The following is a 13,626-nucleotide window of genomic DNA, read 5'->3' as shown; positions in this document are numbered from 1 at the left end:
GCAAAAACATCGACATTGACATCTCGGCACCGTTGGACTAATACCTGCAGACTTAATAATGCCTCTCTAGTACCAAAACCATGACTGAAGCCAAACTGCGAGGTTCCGATATTCTCCTCATATTTATGATAAATTCTCGCATGCAAGGCTTTTAGGAATACTTTCAGAACGTGGCTCATCAAACTAACTGTTCTATATTCATTGCAGAATTTTGCATTGGCTCTCTCAGGCAATATTACAAAAGTCGATTTGAGCCAGTCTCTAGGAATGGTTCCACTGCGGTGAATACTGTTGAATAGGTTAACTAATAATGAAAGGGATTTTTCTTTCTCAAGGAGTTTCAGTATCTCAGCATACATCTTATCAGGGCCTGGAGCCTTCCCATTCTTCGCTGTTCTTATGGCATATTCTACTTCTGCACGTGTGCTATCCACACCATCGTCTGCCCAAGCACTATGATCCACATTTCTGTGATCCAAGAAGAGATTCTGTACATATTCCATCCATTCCTTCAGTTTCTCTTCTGTGCTCGCTAAGATGTCACCATTCTTATTAAGGAGGACTCCACTACCCTTCCTGTTATATGCACCAGTTACTTGTTTCACTTTCTTGTACATGTTGAAAAAATCATGTTTGGAATTCATTAATTCTATTTCGTTGCATTCCTCAGAGAGTTGTTGTTCTTTTGCATTCCTTATTCTTTGTCGTATTAAATTCTGCAAACTTTTGTACTTTACAGGATCTTTGTTTTAAAAAGACCTTCTCTGGTCCATCAGCTTCAGGATTTCTTCTGTCATCCACGGCTTGTTTTTCCTTCTTCCAGCATTCATTAATTTTACTTGACTTACGTCGTTAATTGCACATTTGATGTGATTCCGAGTGCCTTCAACATCATTTATATTAATGCTGTTTTGAACTTCCGCAAGTTTTACACGTAGAGCTGACTGAACTTCATCCTTCAGTGCTTGATCTTGAAGCTTCTGAATCTCAATCCGACTAAAACTCCCTTTTTAAGGGTCGTATTCATGAACGAGACTTTGAATTTGACTTACGTAAGTTCACTTAGTTGAGTTTCGTGGAAGTCTGTTTGATAGTCGCAACTTTTACAAAGTAGACTCTGGCGTAAGTAGACTTTGGTAAGTTACGATGTGAAGAATTAGATATGAAGTTGGTAATAAAAACAATGGAAGAGCAGTGCAGCGTCTTGCGTCACTCAAGGTTGTTTTCGTAATAAAGCAGTAGAAGAAGAAGAAAGCTGTTTCCTGCGTTATAGATTACATTGTACTCTAAAATCAATACAGTTAAATTTCTATTTCTCAGCGATGGATGGAAAGAAAAAATTGCCAGCCTTCAACAACTATGAAAGGGAAGTGTTATTAGAACTAGTGAAAGAGAAGAAAGATATAGTCGAAAACAAAAAGACAGACAGTGTTAATATGAGGGAAAAATAAAAAGCGTGGGAGGATATTAGTGTAAAATTTTGTAGTGTAGCCAACACAAGCAAGAGAAGTGGAGAGCAGTTAAAAAAGTGTTGGAACAATATAAAATTTAGATCTAGGAAACGCAAAATGGAGCAAAGAAAGTAGAGTATTGCAACTGGTGGAGGCCCTAGTGCAAAAGGTGACAAGGATGACAGTTTTCTGGCAATGGTGGAAAGTGTAGTACCTCACCTTAATCTAAGGATTCCGAGTGAGTTTGATAGTGATGGATTCATGGGTGAAGAGGAGACGGAAGAGGAGGTGTTGTATGATGAAGTCACTGAAGTACTGGAAACATCCGGAGCTGAGAGTGGGCCTGCATTACTGGCAGAATCATCAGCCGAAAAGGAAGCCACAGAAAGAAGAAAGAGTACAGGTATGTCCAAATGTGTGAATAGACCACGAACTGAGGCAGTGTCATATCTGCAAGCCAGGAGGGAACTTCATGTAGAGCAGATGAAAGAGCTTCACAAACTAAAGATTCAGCAAGAGAAGGAGTTCCATGCAGCGAGGATGAAGTACCAAGAGGAGATGCATAAGTTGACTATTAAGCAGATGAATGAACTCCATCAATTAAAAAAAACTAAATACAACTAATAATGTATATACCGTATTTCACGGCATAATCGTCGCCACCGCGTAATCGTCGCATCCTTTATTTTCAATACAAAAATCGGACTTTAAACCTTTAATTACATAATCGTCGCACGTCCAAATTATGTTCACTAATCTGGTTAAAAGGTAAATGGAACTGCAACGTAAGTTGCACATGAATGCGCAATTTAAATACGTGTATGGTTTATGGGCAATTTGGCAACACAATCACGTTTGCGACATGTTGCACAACGTATAAATAAATAATACCGGTATACGTACTACGCATGGCTTACCGGTAGACTATCGGCAGTTTGACAACGTAGTCGCGAGACAGTGTACTATTTATTCACCACCTACATAATTATTATGCTTACCGGTAGGCTATCGGCAGTTTGACAACCTGGTCACGAGACTGTGTACTATTTATTCACTACCTACATATTATGAGTTCCCATTTGAAATACGTAAGGCTGTAAGTTATCGCTTATCGGCAACGTCACCAGGAAATACCGGCTAGGTAGGTTGAATGGACCTCGAACCAGCCCTCAGATACAGGTAAAATTCCCTGACCCAGCCGTGAAAGGAACCCGAGGCCTCCGTGTAAGAGGCAAGCACGCTACCCCTACACCATGGGGCCGGCTCCTGTGTTATTGCGCACGAAGTGAAATCCAAGACGATAACGCAGATTTCCACGGAATTATTCAGCTATATTATTTACGATGTCTCAGTTGTCATCGCTAGACTCTTATCTTACTACTACGTCATAAGTGTCCGGGCATGGGATGAAAACTTTTATCCAAGCAGTCAAGATAATTATTATCCAATGCTATTAAAGTTTTATTTTATAAACTCGTCAGTAATGTAATGTAAAATCATCAATAACTGGGAAGAAATATTAACCTAATTACCGTATGTTTAAAAGAAATTGAAAAAAATGAATGTTTGTTACTGACGTCTCAGAATACAGTCAACTATACAGTAGATCTACACCGCGCTAGCTAGAGCTCCGGTTTGCGAGCTTTGCGCAAGCGCAGTAGTGTGTCGCAACCAACGAGCTAAACTGATAAATTGTTGCATGCTTCCTTGCTGCCTAACAGTATTGGCTGCTCTGGAATGCACAGATCACAGATGCATTTATTTGTTTCAGATTTGCGTGATTACTGTAGACATGTGTGCGTGAGAATTTAAGTTTTTAATTTGTGTTTTGGGTGTTTGCAGAAATAATTTGTTTTAATAGTGAACAAATACGGAAAGTCATTTATATCGCAAAACATTAACGTGTGAAGCATTTATAAGCGATTATGGGTAAATATAGAAACTATTCTGCGGGCTTCAAGCTAAGTGTAATTGCCTTCAATGAACAGCACGGGAACAGAGCTGCAGAAAGAAAATTTTCTGTGAGTGAAAAGTTGGTGCGTGACTGGCGGAAAGTAAAAAACAAGCTAAAAAGCACAAACCCTTCTAGACGCGCGTTTAAGAGGTCCTAAAATAGGGAAGTTTCCTATAATTGACGAAGAAATGTTTAGGTACGTCAGTGAAATACGTAACAATGGCTGCAGTGTATCATATGAAATGTTACAAATTAAGGGACAGGAGGTAGCGCGCAAACACAACATACCGGTAACTCAGTTTAAGGCGACTCGTGGGTGGATTAAGGGGTTCATGCGACGACACAATCTGTCAGTGCGAAGGAGAACAACACTAAGCCAAAAGTTGCCTGCTGATTACACGGACAAGATTGAAAATTTTCACCGATTTGTCATACGTTTGCGCAAGGAAACTTCGTACTTGCTTTCTCAAATCGGTAATGCCAATCAGACTCCAATCTTTTTTGATATGCCTCGCAACAGCACTATTGCGCTAAAAGGATCACGGAGTGTATTAATGAAAACCAGCGGTAGTGAGAAGTTGCGATGCACGGCAATGCTAGCCATTACAGCTGACGGGAGAAAGTTGCCGCCTTACATCATTTTCAAGAGGAAAACGATGCCTAAGAATATACAGTTTCCCCGTGGAATTCATGTACGAGTGCAACCAAAGGGTTGGATGGACGTAGAACTCATGCTGGACTGGGTTAAAACTGTGTGGAAAAGAAGACCCGGTACACTACTAAAACAACCAGCTCTGCTTGTTTTAGATAGTTTCCGAGGTCACCTCGTGAACTAAGTGAAGCAAATTCTCACTACAAATAAGACACGACAGATAGTCATTCCTGGTGGCCTAACATCTGCTTTGCAGCCACTAGACGTATGTGTTAATAAACCCTTTAAAGAACACTTACGTCGATTTTACAACGAGTGGATGATGAGCGGCGATCAGGAATTGACGCCCGCCGGAAATATCAGGCGTCCACCCTTGGACTTGTTATGCTCGTGGGTGAAGAAGAGTTGGGATCTTATACTACCTGAACTAGTCTCCAAGAGCTTCAAAAGGACTGGGATTTCGAATGCACTAGACGGTTCCGAAGATGACGCAGTGTGGCAGGGAGACGAAGAATCTGATACTGGTATTAACAGAGGCAAGGACGGCGCATCAGATAGTGAAACCTGCGATAGCGACACCGAAGATTTGGAATAAATTGCGTACCGGTAAGTCCGCATTTCACAACAAAGCGATAATTTTTTGCAAGTGTAATATTTTAACTTTAATACTCAAATTAATGACAAATTAACTTAATACGTTCATTTTTATTTTCAAGTTGGAAAAACGTTCGCCGAATTGTTGCGAAAAATTATGAATTTTGATTTAGACTATTTTAATTATTTTGATGTATAAACGCGAGTATTACGTGCATCTTAAATTTGTATCAAATACAATTTAGTTATAAATACATTTTTTGAGTAATACAAATACTGGTATTAAATATTCATCGTATAATGGTCGCACCCTACAATTTTTTTTCGAAAATTTTGGTATAAAAAGTGCGACGATTATGCCGTGAAATACGGTATATATTAACCTAACCTGAAATGACCAACATTAATGAACACACTATGATGATTATATAAATGGACACAATTATTACAAAATAGAATTTAGAGCATTAATAAAGCAATTTTATGAAGCAAATGATATTACATAATTGTGGTAATGCATTTATGAAAGGGTAATGTTGTTATTTTAGATAGTTATTTTAGATGCCACAGAACACTTTTAGTTAAAACATCGTTCTATGATGCGTCTTCTGGCTACAGCTCCCAACATTTGGGGTGTAGGTCGGTCATGATGTTCACCACCGTCATTCCCTTCATCAGGTTCTTCCAGGAGAGCACGATCTGCAGCAATGTTATGAAATACAACGGTAGCCACAATGACCGGAGGTATGTTGTTTAATTTCAATGTAAACTTTATTGATAAACACTTAAATTTTTTCTTCCAGTTTCCGAATGTTCTCTCTACTACGTTTCTAGCAAGAATGTGAGAGGCATTGTATGCTTCTTCAGCTGGTGTTTGAGGATTAATAAGGGGTGTCATCAAGAATGGCCTGCAAGCGTAACCGCTATCTCCAACGAGTAATCCACGTCACTGTCCCGTTTCAAATTGTAAACAAATCCTGCTGTTGTTTAAAATTCTATTATGTGTAGAACCCGGCCAACCCATCACGAAATCAATAAACTTCATCTCGTGGTTGACTATGCCCTGACAATTGAAACTAAAAATTCCTTTCCTATTACGGAAAACCTCAGCATGGTTGCCACCTGGACTTATTATTGGTACATGGGTGCAATCAATAGCTCCAACCATTCCAGGGAATCGGGATCTTTCATACACAAGACGCGCATTATTTCGACATTCAGCTTCATTTGGGAACGAAACAAACTGTGGTCTCTTTCGGGCAATCAGGATCGATATTCTTCTGATTATTCTACATACTGAGGGCTGGCTTACTCCTCGTAAATCAGCGGAGTCAATTTGGAAGTTACCTGAAAACCATGGAAGTGCGAAAGGCTATTGTAATTACTATTAGAATGCATTAATCTGTAGTGATCATCGCTTAACCTAACTAGATAACACAAAGAGTAGAAAGTGCAAAAACTTTGCACTACAGTAACAACAATTTTACTCTTACCCGTAGCATAATATCTTAACGAAATTAGCAACTGTATTATTGGAGGTATGGGTGATCCTCGATTATTATATTTCTGTAATTCGTCTTCAAACATCGTTAGTACATCTAATACTGGACGTTTGTCGAATCTATATTGTTTTCTGAACTCATTTTCTGTATAAAATTCAACTGGGTTCTGTGCATCTCTCATAATACGCCGAGGATTAGGCACAACGTACTGAATAATTTCCTGGATCTCTTCAACTTCGTCTACAAAATTAACTACATCAGCAATATCTGCCATTTTATTATTTTTCTTATCTCAGAGTCTACTTAAGTACGGAACATCGGCGACTTGGAAGTAAGTCGCCATTTAAGTTTACTTACCTCCAAGTAGCGATTATGAAATGGAAATGGCGACTTACCGCCTTCTAAGTCTAAGTTTAAGTCAAAGTCTCGTTCATGAATACGACCCTTAATGACATTTCTTGAGCCTGAGATTCATGGAAGCAAACAGTAGGCTATGGTCTGAGTTGATATCAGCACCTGGGTATGTTTTCACACATTTGATGGAATTTCTGAACTGCTTGTTAATTGTGATGTAATCAATCTGGTTCCTAATACTGTTGTCAGTATTAGAGGTCCACGTATAGAGGCGACGTGGAGGTAACTGGAAATACGTGTTTGCTATAATAAGGCTCTGCTCTTGGCACATCTGGACCAGTCGATCACCTCGAGTATTGCTTGTTCCTAATCCGTAGTCACCGACTACATCAGCCCGTCGACCATGGCCGACTTTAACATTGAAATCGCCCATCACAATGTTTATCTCAGATGGTTTGGTATATGACAGGGCTGCTTCGATTTTTGAATTACGTTGGGGGGCCTTATATACAAGCTTTATTTTTTTTTCATTTTCTTTGTCTCGAAAGCCAAGGAGGGTCTAATACAAGAGTAAATACAGTATTTCTATTAAGATGGTTAATTATTTTAACAAATGTTATTTATTTATAATGATTCTTATTTTTGGTCATGCATTTATACTTAAATAATTTTTTATGACTGGACGCCAAACCTGCGTTTGTTCCTGTGGCAAAGGACTGAATATAAATTAAAGGGAAGTGCATTAAGACGAAGACCAAATACAAAGACCCCGAGCAACACCAATTAACCATTGACAGTTAAAAATCCCAGGGCCTTCTGAACCAAAGATCTGTACGCTAACCATTCAGCCATGGCCGACTTGAAGGCCGCGGCAAGCAAAAATTGGCAACCCCGCAGTGAATGGCTAGTCTGCTCTGTGTAGCCCACTGAGTTACATGGGAGATGTGTCTTGCGCTCGTGTTCTCTTCATAATACTGTAACAAAATTAAATGATACCATTGCTTATCTGTGTATAGTGGTTGGTTACAATGCCAAAGACTTGTGTTGTGCCAAATTGTAAGTCTAATTATCGTTCATCGATAAAAACTGAAAGATCTGTGACAGTGTTTGGGTTTCCTAAAATACCACAATTGAAAGCCGTATGGGAAAGTGCCACTCCTCAAGCCAATTGGGTACCTACCAAATATTAGTTCGTATGTATTAAACACTTTCTTCCTGAAGACATAAGCTATGTTGAAAAATACAAGGATGGTGATGAGAACAATCGGGAATTCACGCAGAAGAAGCCTGTACTGTTACCTCATGCGGTTCCAAAGGTATTTCCAAACTTACCATTGTACTTCAGTAAGTGCTCCTCCAAGATAAGGAAATCCCCAGGTGAAAGAAGGGAGAAAGAAGAAAACGGACAAAGTATGCAGAGGAATGTAAGAGGACCCTAGCTGAGCAAGCGAACAAACTTAAGACTTTTGAGTCCTTTGTTTCTAATATACAAAACAAATTGGCGGAGCATAAAATTGAGTGGTATGTAAGTACCGGTGGAAACTATTGTATTTTGTATAAATTAGATGTGTCAAACATACCTAAAATAACGTCAAGTATTAGGGTAAACAACGATTTTACGGTCGGAATTCATATCAATGGTGGCGTAATATCTAATGCAAATGTTCTTCATTCTGGCTCTGTAATATTTTAAAATTCATTAATAAGTAAGTGGAGACAGTTGTTCCAAGCAATAGAATTTTGCCACGACTTTTTCATACCTGGAAGTTCTGTCAGTTCACTAGTTGTACAGATTAATAGATTAATAGATAACCTAAAATCTGAACTTGAAAACCAGGAAGATGAAACTTCAGAGATTTTGTTAAAAAAATTAAAAGTTTCTGCACGATCAGTTTACACTTGTATTTTTTAAGAAACCTAGATACGTCACTACAACTCTAAATGCATTCCTCATTTATATACAGTCTACAAAGTGTTCTAACGCAATTAGGTTTTTATCCCCACCTCATCCCCAAGTTTTACAAACATTGTCAACTTCCTTCGCCGTATCTTCGAAAGCTGATGAAGACAACAGTAACTTTTTTAATCTGTCAAAGATTTATCAAGTTTAGAAAGGGTTGTAAATTTACTGATCGATGAAATGTATGTTAAACAAATTTTAGATTTTAAAAATGGGCATTTATTTGGTGTTGCTGCAAATAGATTTGTCGATTTAGCTAAGATAGTTCTGGCCTTTCTTGTCAGTTGTGCTTTTAGAAATTTGAAAGAGGTTGTTACATTAGTTCCAGTGAAACAGTTAGCAGGTTTCCAACTAGCTGATATTGCAAAATGTGTTATCAGGCAAATATAGGATTGTGGATTTTGTCTATCATAGCCGATAATAATGCTGTAAATCGTGCTATGTTCAAAGAACTAACCAAACATTCTGATAGTAATTACTGGTTCTGTATTGATGGAAACCCCCTAAAAGCCTTTCTTTTATATGACAGTGTCCATCTATTGAAAAATATTCAAAATAACTGGCTGAATGTAAGTTGCATTAACAAGTCATTTATTATACCTGTATGGGAAGGTTTAGACTCATTTTCGAATGTTTCAAGTTTACTTGATTGTAACTCTGATTTTGAAGAGGTAACTCAAGCATCATTCAGTGACATAAGAGAGATCTATAAAAAGAAGTCCGATTTACTGATAAAGTCTGCATCAAAGTTAACATTTAAAAGTGTTTATCCAAATTCACTTGAACGTCAAAGGGTTTCATTGGTTACAAACGTGTTTCATGAATCTATAGTTTCTTCCCTAAACAAGTATTATTATAAAGGTACTGCATTTTTTGTTAGAATAATCTTAATGTGATGGTCCATTGTTAATATTAAGTGGCCTCTCGCCCATGTTGTTAAGCGTAATGGTCTTCAAATGCCTTCCAAAAATCCCGAAGATAAAAGGATGGCTTTTCTAAAGGAATCTCTCCAGTGGTTGCCCACATGGAAAAAGAATGACAAAAATGACTCCTCGAAAAAGAATTGTTTAACGAATGAAACTTACGATGCATTATATGTAACAACCTATGTATTATGTGAGATTATTATTTACGCTCTGCATACTGTGAACCCCTCTTGTGTGCTAACTGGCAAATTTCAGAGAGATCAATTAGAATCCAGGTTTGGCCAATACCGCCAATTAACAGGGGGAAACTATAATATATCAGTTACTCAGGTAATGGAGGCCGAATTGAAAATAAGGTTAAAAAGCATACTTGGCCTTCATTCAGCTAGGTACGAGGCAGTTACTTTTTCGAAAAAAATTATAATGTCCTCTTCCGATACAAATTCAAGAAAAAGTACAAGCAGCCTTTCGTCAATTACTGTTGATGATACCTTTTACAGTACTTTAGAAGACAAGTATACCGAAAACATATATTTTGATGAGTCAGGTTTTATTGATGCCTGTGGTTACATTTCGTTCAAGCAATGCTCAAAAATAAAATGTGAAGAATGTTTAGCTTTGCTGAGAAATAACGAGCAAATAAATAATAGCTACTTCAATCAAATAAATAGGGGTGGATTTTCAGTTCCTGCAGATTTTATTATATCAGTATGTAAATATGATGTTGGAATTATGCAGGCACTCATTTCTGATAAGTTTGAGGAACAATTTTTAAAATGTAAATGTAACGATAACACCAAGTAATTCAGCATCTTAGTCTACTTGGCATTTTATCAGATATAGAACTGTCAGAAATTACAGTGAAAAGTTGTGCCTATGGATGTAATGTTATGACAATAGTTACAAATATTGTCTTAACAATGAGTAACATTTTGTTAAATAATTACAGGAAGTTGAGGACTCAATGGGTTAACTTCTCATACTAATAACAGAAAACTCGCTATTCTTCGTTAGAGTAGGCCTACCTGTGGTATTATGTTTCTATAAAAATGTCCAATAAAAATTGAGAGAAAAATTGGTTTTGTTACTCCATGTGCTCACTCCTCACTATCATTTCACTTTACTGCTGATAATAACAAATACTTTCTTTCCTTATTTCAATTACTTTCATAGCGAAACAAACACGTGCCATGAGCTGGCAGTGGCCATCCCAGTCTAGAGAAGTGCGGGGTTACAAGGTCGAACACCGCGGCCTTGTATAAAGTCGGCCATGATTTAGCCAAGGAGTAGCACACGAGTTAAATTCAATGCTGAAGTAAAATGTTTGGTTTTGATGGAATCTATCCCAGACATCACCCCAGAGGCAAGTAACCGGTCTTGCCAGCTACCATGCTCCTCTACCTCAACACAAGGAAGGCTTTATAAAGGCATGATTCTACAAGTTGTCTATCATGTCCAATAACACTGAAAAAATTACATTTTTACAAATCACACTGAAGGTAAATTGTATATGGCAATCAATTTCATCAAAACGTTTGTACAATACTTAACATACCTCTGAAATTATATTGATATTTACAGGAAGTTCCACAAGGAGGGGCCTCAATCCAACTTTAAAACAATTTTCAAACAACAATTTTGGGTCCAGCAACACCAAGGGTCCTTCTTCATCCATTTTTGACAAAATGAAGCGCTGCACGCCTGGGTGAGTCACAGAAACGATCTTCTCTCCAAGTAGACTGCGAGAAACTAAAAGTTGACAAGGATATTAAAAGCAAGTATATGAACATTAAAATATGATTAACAAACTTATGAGAGGAAATTAATCAAGTTAATGCAACAAGAAAATGAAGAATGGAAAAGATGCAATACAAAGAAAGACTGGAGAGTAAGATGATAATAAGAATAATTTTACATCCCACTAACAACATTTACAGTTTTTGGAGATACCAAGGTGCCAGCATTGAGTCCCACAAGAGTTATTTTATGTGCCAGTACATCCACAGAAACGAAGCAGATATGTTTGAGCACCTTCAAATACCCCTGGAATGAGCCACAATCTAATCTGCCAACTTGGAGTCCAAAGGGCACCGCCACAACAGTCTGAGCCACTCAGCCTAATTTTGGGGAGTACCAGTAGTACATCTGAAGAAAACGAAACCTCTTAAGTCGTTCTGACTATATATGTCAACATGTTTTAAGTTCCCAAGAAGGAAATCTTAGGATTACCAGTGCCATTAATTGGGTTAGCAAAACAATTTTGGGTGTACTTTCCTTTCATTGTCCACCACTTTAAAACTAAGCCAACAAGTTATATTTCATAGTTGTCACGAAAGTGAATAAATTGAGAAATTTTGCACCTTCACTTATTTTTAAGCATTCAAAACAGTTTTGCCATATATTTCCATCTATCCAATGAAGTGAAATCTAAGAGAAAACGTTATTGACTTAGTGAAATTTCTAAATAATTGGCTTTTACTGTGGGTGTGTCCATCTATTCTAGTAGAATATATGCGATTCTAGTTTATTATATGTCATGGGAATTTGTTCGCGAAGAGTTTTTTATACGTGAGACAAGTGATTTCGCGTATGATGTTACATTTATCATGTTAAATCACCAAGCATCTCAGCAGAAGTTGTAGCAGCTTGTAGGTATGGCACAAGTAACAGATAATTCTTATCAACTATGAAAGAAATCTTGGCATAATATTTGACAAACATCTGTCCTGGTCTGCCCAAACTATATCTGTGTGTAGGAAAATATACGGAACGCTACGCAGTATCAGTAAATTCAAATTCACTTTCCCTTTTAAACTAAAGAAAATTCTTGTGGAATCACTCGCATTACCTCATTTTGATTATTGCGACATAGTTTACAACAACCTAGGAGTTGACTGGGGAAGGAAATTACAGTGCGCTCAGAATGCCTGTGTAAGATTTATCTGTGGACTTCGTTATGCTGACCATGTCACACCGTCTTACACGCGGCTCGGGTGGCTTCGCCTGCAAGAACGACGCACACTTCATACTCTTTGCTTCTTGCATACTATTCTTAAAAGTTCTCAACCAGCCTATCTCCGTGATCGAATGAAGCTCCTCTCCACAGACCAAAACAAAAATACCCGATCCTGCAGCACCATGTGTTTATCCCTTCCTGTACACAGAACAGCAATCTACACGAAATCATTCACCGTTACCGCAGCCCGACAATGGAATCTCTTACCAGTGGACGTCAGAAGCATGTCCAGCAGCTTAGCTTTTAAACATGCCTGTGTCGAAATACTAGGTAAACATGCATGAATCATCAAATTATGACCTGAAAACACCTACTCCTACCGCCTCTTCATTATCATTTCCCTCTTCCTTTCACAGATATTCTTCTTCCTCTTCTTCTTACTAATCCTTCTCTTCACCTCTCAACTGAAGGCGATATTTTGGTGTACTGTAGAAATGTATCTATTTTCTAAACTTTTTCTTAAGTAGTTGTTATAGTACTCATTATTCATAATTATATTATTAGTACTCGTTATTCATAGTTACATTCTTAGTACTTATTATTCATAATTATATTCTTAGTACTCATTATTCATAATTATATTCTTAGTACTCATTATTCATAATTATATTCTGCACTTTACATACGATTTATATTATATAGATGATATGATCTTTTTTTTAAAGTGTGGTTACTTTTGTTAATGGTATTACTGTTACTATTGTCCATATTATCATATTATTGTCATCAGTAGTTATTATTAAGTGTTCTAGGTTAAGACTGGTTAAGTGTAAGAAAGGGAGTACATCCCTAACTTTGCCAGGATAAATAAAACATATTACTATTACTATTTCTCATCTTATCCCATCTTGTCACTCCTATCCTGCTTCTCAGAAATTTTATTTCACTTGCCTGTATTCTATTCACAGCTCTCTGCCTCAGTACCCATGTCTCAGCTGCATATGTCAGAATAGGTACATAGTACGTCCTGTATATCACTCTTTTGCTTCTTTGAGGGACATCCTTGCTCCAAACCAGGCTTCTGACACTTTTCAGGAATGCTCCTGTTTGTCTTCACGCTCGATTATTTCCTTATCATTTCTTCCACTTTCCTCTATGATACTTCCTAAGTACAGTAGAAGTCCGTTATAGCGCGAATTCACAACAACAAAAAATTTACTCGCTATAACGGATTGTCGTTATATCCGATTTTTGTATAAAAGTCTGAAAACCCATCC

The 13,626-nt window shown here is 37.6% G+C and overlaps 1 protein-coding gene across 1 annotated transcript in view; it reads right to left on the bottom strand.

The window, feature by feature from the left end:
- Positions 1-13,626, bottom strand: part of LOC136875909 (protein ELYS) — a 194,817-nt gene that overhangs the window by 158,663 nt on the left and 22,528 nt on the right. Inside the window, exon 5 of the mRNA XM_068228248.1 lies at positions 10,949-11,142. Coding sequence (XP_068084349.1) covers positions 10,949-11,142 — 194 coding nt within the window. The remainder of the gene's footprint in view (positions 1-10,948; positions 11,143-13,626) is intronic.

This window comes from Anabrus simplex, chromosome 6, assembly GCF_040414725.1.
Source record: "Anabrus simplex isolate iqAnaSimp1 chromosome 6, ASM4041472v1, whole genome shotgun sequence".
NCBI classification, from domain to species: Eukaryota; Metazoa; Arthropoda; class Insecta; order Orthoptera; family Tettigoniidae; genus Anabrus; species Anabrus simplex.
Note: the sequence above shows the minus strand (reverse complement) of the source record. Positions and strands in the feature narration are given on the sequence as shown.